At 36.6% G+C, this 6,250-nt stretch overlaps 1 protein-coding gene across 1 annotated transcript in view; it reads left to right on the forward strand.

Moving 5' to 3' along the window:
• The window catches only part of LOC100892534, an 11,713-nt gene extending 6,027 nt beyond the window's left edge, over positions 1-5,686 (forward strand). Inside the window, exons 7-9 of the mRNA XM_003724152.3 lie at positions 910-1,009; positions 1,689-1,731; positions 5,158-5,686. Of these exons, the coding sequence (XP_003724200.2) occupies positions 910-1,009; positions 1,689-1,731; positions 5,158-5,298 (284 nt within the window). The 3' untranslated portion in view covers positions 5,299-5,686. The remainder of the gene's footprint in view (positions 1-909; positions 1,010-1,688; positions 1,732-5,157) is intronic.
• The last annotated feature ends 564 nt before the right edge of the window (positions 5,687-6,250 follow it).

Here is a 6,250-nt window from a genome sequence, read left to right on the forward strand (position 1 = left end):
TTCTGCAAAATCATAAAGTTCTCATACTTTTGATCAAATGACAAGGGATGTGGATGTGGGAAAGTGTCAGAAAACTTTCAAATCTGTTTTATCAATGGGTACCTTTCATACAAGTTAGTAATTTAATAAGCAATGATTAGATATCGACAGTTGGGAATAAACTAAAGTTTGAATAATCTTGTTAAATATGCATTGTTCTACAGCGTCACCCGTGGCATCCTAAATCAACAGTGACATGAGTTAAAGACCATTCTATTCTAGAAAAGGAACATGTAGACAATATTCACAAGATAATTGTCATGCAAAATGACAGAGACATACTTTGGAGTGATCATGAATTACTTTAAGAAGTCATGTTATCTTGATCTGTGAATCTTAATGGGGTGCACTATTTTCTGTTAATTTACCCAAAATATAAACAAATCTCTCATTTTGACCGATTTTTGCCTTTTTTTCTTGATCTTGTATTGCTACAAGATAGAAGATGTTGTTGAAATGTCTTTAAAAAAAGATTTGGTTAAAAATAATTGTGTATATATTCGCCAAGATATTTTATGTAATAGGTCTTTCATTGTATATTTTATTTAGTCCTGTACATACAAAGGTCTTAACAATATGTAACCTGGGCCCTGTCTTATAAAGAGTTGCGATTAATCCAAATCAATCACAAGTCCTCCAATCAATTGCAAGTTTGCAGTCTCCTATCTCTTATGTACATAGCTGCGATTGGTACATGTATAAATCTCAAATAACTTGCAATTAATATCAACTCTCTATGAGATGGGCCCTGGACTTTGCATGTATATATATATGCCTTTTAAAAAAAAATTATTCATAAGTAAAAGAGATACTGAAGAAAAAGAAAAGCCTCTATTTTAAAATGATCTCTCATCTTTGTTCTGGTTTCAGGTGTTGGACGTAAAGGAAGCGCCAATCCAGTTGTACAGTATCAGTACGAAATAAGCATGCTCAAGAAAGCAGTATCAGACACAATTATTCAGTGCCATCTGTGAGTCTAATTTGTAGTATTAAACAAGAAGGTTGAGTTCAGGTGAAGATGAAAAATAACTTGTGAGCCCTTTTAAAATCATTTAAAGTTAGTTTTCAAGAAAATCATAGGAGAAATGCACCCCCCCCCAAAAAAAATATATCCGCTTCAAATGCCCTCATATTTAAAATTTGTTGAGATATGTCGAGATATAGCCAAACTGTTTGGACCAAACTGTCATGCCACATCTGTGTGTAGTCCCGTACATGCATTTCTTTGTGCAGTGCATCGACTTTCAACAACTATTAAGTCAATTTCCTTTTCATTTCAATGATTCCAAACCTCACAGTATACATCACTTCATATTACAATTTAACCTTTCCTTCAAAAAAAAATTCTATACCGTTTCTCCTCAATGTTATCCCATGATAAGACCTCCGCTTGATCTTTAAGGAAACAATTGCTATATACCCACTACAATAATAAGTCAATGTGCTAGTGCCCTTTTAGTCCTCAATACCAAGTCGCTTGGAGAGGACTTAGAGCTGTCAGTCCCCTGGTTGCTTACTTACAAACATACCCACGCTTTCTTAGCAGTCAGTTAAAACAAGCAAACAAACAAACAAATTATTTATTTAGGTGATTAGTTCTTAGTGTATAAAATCGATTTGATTCAAAATTTTGTCTGTTTATCTTTCAGCCTGAGGAGACCCAAGCCAAAAGAGGAGGAACCGCCAGATTTGGTGAGTATTCTATTGGCTACGAGTTCCAGTAATCACAAATATTTTCATGGGAAAGTAGAGCTTATCAATTGACTCAGTACAACAATAAAGTAAACCTTACTATAGGTTCTTTTTTCGTGGCTTAGTGCCTCCAAAGGAATCCCAGTGTATCCTTCTCTTCTGTAGGGAGTTTTGGGTCAGTGGAGGAAATTATCTAAGGAAAGGATAACTACTGAATTCTCTTATTACCATAGACTTTATACACAGGCCTCCTGGATCCCATAGGCAGTGGGTTAAAGGATTTCTCATAGGGTTCTTGGGGGTATTGAGGATTTCAGGGATGCCAGATTTTAGGCTTCTCTAACCCAGTTTCCCTGACAGGATCATTATCAGACAGACAATAGCTGAACGAAACAAATTCCAACATACAGAATGGCCAAGTATCTGTCGCTATGCTATCACTTGAGAATCAGTTGGTAGTGTGCCTTAAATATTAACTCATATTGCTGATGGTCCACAAACAAAAAAATTCAAACATGCAAAATTGGAAAGTGGAAGGATTATGAATTGATGAAAGTGAAGCACCAAGTCCATACCTGCCAACCCTCCCGAATAATCCGGGATATCCCGTTTTTCTGGATTTTTAGGACCCCAAAATGCGGGAGATCCCGGATTTTCAAAATTTTTATTTTTATTTATTTATTTTTTTTTTGTCGGTGTTGCTTAAGCCAAATTAAGCTTGTTTTATCATATGCCGCGATGTTAGAGTTCACCTATTGCGTGCATTGAAGGGCTGCATGATTGAGCAGCGAATTTGTATTCGCTTTTTTGCACAGATTTACCGCATATTGCCAGTTACACCGCCGCTGCATGTGCGAACGCCTGTTAAGGGTACAGATTTCTTATTTTCGAAAAAGACATACCGTGCTAAAAATTATTAATTCTCATTTTCAAATGTTGGCAGGTATGCAAGTCCCTTGTGGCAACACTTTAGGGTTCTTAGATGCATTCTGGTGCAAGGCTTATCCATATTTCGAAGCGTTCAAAACACAATAAAACACAGTTAATGACTATAGTATTTCATTAATAATTTGGGTCGAGAATGAATATTAACCTGCAGCTGATTTTTCAAACCCGTACATTCAAAATTCAAGCCTGTAGCTGATTTTCACACCTACATATATACAATAACAATTCAAACCTGTCGCTGTTACACTTCAAAACACCTTGTGTACCACCCTGTACCTGAATTGAGCTCCTGTCTCTTCTCTGTTCCAGACTTAAGCCCCTTTCACACCGGATCTGCGTAGAGTTGCGTAGTGTGGCGTACCGACTACGCCTAAATTAGGCTGCATATTCATGAAAAAAAACTTTGCTTCGGAGTAGTTCCTGCGTAGGTTTTGCGTAGGCTGGCGGCCGATGCTGTATTGTTAAGTACCCTGTGCATATAAAGTCACCGCGTACCCTATGGTGTATGCAATTGTCGGACCTTTGCGTACGATTGCGTATAACAAGCGTAGGGTTGCGTATGTTTACTTAGGCCTGGCGTACAGGTTTACTTATATGGTTGTGTATGGTTGCTTTAGTGTGCGCAAGCTTTTACTGCTTCGTCGGACTGGCGTAGGGTAGCATAGACTTGCTACAAAATGCGTACTTTCTGCGTCTAGTATCTACGCCAAAAGTACGCCAAATCCATCTCGCCTACCCCTTTGCGTCCTTCAGCGTATAATTACGTAGGCCAGCATAGGGCAGCGTACGCTCGGCATAGTGGGTATGTAACACTACGCAACTCTACGCATGGCGCGGTGTGAAAGGGGCTTTAGGAACATATGGGGCTCCAACACCTCCACATGTAGGCCATTGTCATGGTGTAACGTGAACAGGTGTTTCAGAGTTACAACAATATTGATGCGAGCAGATATATGCTTATCAGCCTATTCAACAAACGTCATCGTAGACTAAGACCTTGGTTTAGTAGTAAACAACGCTGCTCTCTTCTGTTTGTTCTGATGTATTCCAATGGGAGCTAGACAGTCCCATTCCAGTTGTTTGATTTGATTTGATTTGATTTTTACTGGTTTACTTTTAAAGCCAAAGGCTGAAAAACACATTGAATTTACAAAAGTTTGAATATCACATTAAAAGGCAATACATTGGTTTAAATACAGTAATGTGCACAGTGATATACAAAGAAGCGATAACAGTGCACAAACAAATCAACAAGGAAATGGGAAAAGACAGGGAAATTAAAAGGAAAAACGACTTTAAGCTTGAAATAAAAGAAAGAGGAAGAAAAGACGTGTTTGGATAAACATTGAAATTTACAATATTTACAATTGATCAAGATAGTAAATACAATTATCAAAATATCGAAAAGTATTGTAATTTATGAGTGATATGTTCATCCAGCGTTTGATGTAAATAACATTGAAACACATCCGACCTCTGGCTGTATAGGCATGAATAAAAACACACAGAATCAGAAATCAGATGCGTTTTGACAGAGTGCATCAATACAAGTTGATATACAACTTTTGTGAATGTTCTGTTACAAGTCTAAAATCATAGGATGCATACAGAGATATCATGAGATTGTGTATCTTACGGTGGGGATACACTCTAATTGCTTATTTTCTTTTATGTTACACTTTATAGTTAAAAGTAATGGACAAAGTAGGGACATTGTTATATCCCTGGATAGTGCATGTTTATATATTTCATACTTCTCCCATTTCACTTATATATATATATATATATATACACTAACAACAACATTAACTACAACAGCAGCAACAACTACATTAATAACAACAAAAAATTATTGTTTGATTTGTATTTAGTACTAGGTGATGTAATATGAGTACATTTGAATTAATACCATGCACACATATTGCAATACCTTGCAAGGTAATCAAATGATGAAAAGCTAGCGTAGGTTGAAAATGGATTTTTACAAAATATGGCTAACTCTTAAAAGGCCATTTTATTTTGTTGCTTTCTCAGCTGGGAAGGGACAGATTCTACCTTTCTTGGATCTTTGCTGTGGAGTGACAAAACTTGTCACATAGATAGGTCATCTCATAATTATTATATAACTATACTTAGTTTCACGCCGTTATCTATAAAGAATATTTGAAATGAAAATTATTTCATTATTTGTGTATTCATTTACAGAGATTTCTACATTGTGTACAATACCAATGAGAAAATGTTCATTGTGGATGTCCGCAATGTGGTGATTTTTTACATTGCATGATATCCTTTAGTTGAAATTTAATAAATGTAGCATTAAAAATGTACTTCAGATGATTGGCAATAAAGTCATAAAACATTGCAGCCCACCCTTTTGGGGTTCAGCATATAATAATTATATATATTGTATAAAGCTTTGTAAGATTTTATTTTTTATCTCTTTCTCTTTTTGTTTTGTTTGTTGCAATTTTACAGACTGGATTACGGGAGTACATACGAGAACGTGAGCATGTGCTGGCCAAGATCAAGGCCAGAAGAGAGGCATGCATTGAAGAGCTGGCAAAACTGGAAAAATCCCTGGGGCTTGGAGACCGCTTCAGTCAAAATGTAGACTGAGCTTCTAAGATGCAAAAACCTGCACAAAGTCATAATTGTAAAACTCATGAAAATTGTGTGTGAGACAGAATTCTGAATTTTTTGAAATGTTTTGTCATTTCGGAATCTGTAATGTCTGCTTTAATTGTCCTTTGACTAATTTATACTTAAAGGCCGGTTGTACTAGTTTTGCCAGGAGGGATTAGACCTCACAGCGGCCGCCGTGGTCAATGACAGGTGGCTATCTCATCAACTCAGCTCATCTCAATTAACATAAGAAAAAGAGAATCATGGAGAACCAATGGACACTACTTAGGCTATAGAGGAAGCAAGTAGCTAGTGCAGTGGGGCTTTAAGAGTAAAACTCATGAAAATAGTGTGTAAGACAGAATTATGAATTTTTTGAAATGTTTTGGACACTACATTTTCCATTTTGATCAAAACTCAAGATAACCTTAAAGCCCCACTGCACTACCAGTATTTGTATGTACTTGCGCCCTCTATATAGCAGACAATGCCTAATCGGTATCTGTTGGTCCCCCCCATGATCCTCTTTTTTTATGTTAATTGAGAACTGATTTGATGAGATAACCACCTGTCAGTGACCTTGCAGGGAGGTCTAATCCCCCTGACCAAACTAGTGCAGACAGGCTTTAAGTCTTGCAGATGGTGCATGATATGTTGATGTACAAAAACAAATCGACCACATCTTATGAGTTATGCTAATTTTAGATGTGGCAAAGAACACTGTATAAGGTTGTCAAGTCTTATATCCTGGGAGGCATTTATTAGTTAAAAATGTTGGTATATGTGTAGCACTTGGGACAGATGTCAGAGGTCATTGCATGCATTGTAGCGAGTCTGTTAGTGATACATGCACCTTTATTAACAATTTACAGGTTGGGAAACTTCCAAATATTAGTTGATTCCTGTTGATGTGCAAGGCTTGTAATTCAAACATCTAAATATTGAT

Source organism: Strongylocentrotus purpuratus, unplaced genomic scaffold (genome assembly GCF_000002235.5).
Source record: "Strongylocentrotus purpuratus isolate Spur 01 unplaced genomic scaffold, Spur_5.0 spur5_scaffold_14, whole genome shotgun sequence".
NCBI classification, from domain to species: domain Eukaryota; kingdom Metazoa; phylum Echinodermata; class Echinoidea; order Camarodonta; family Strongylocentrotidae; genus Strongylocentrotus; species Strongylocentrotus purpuratus.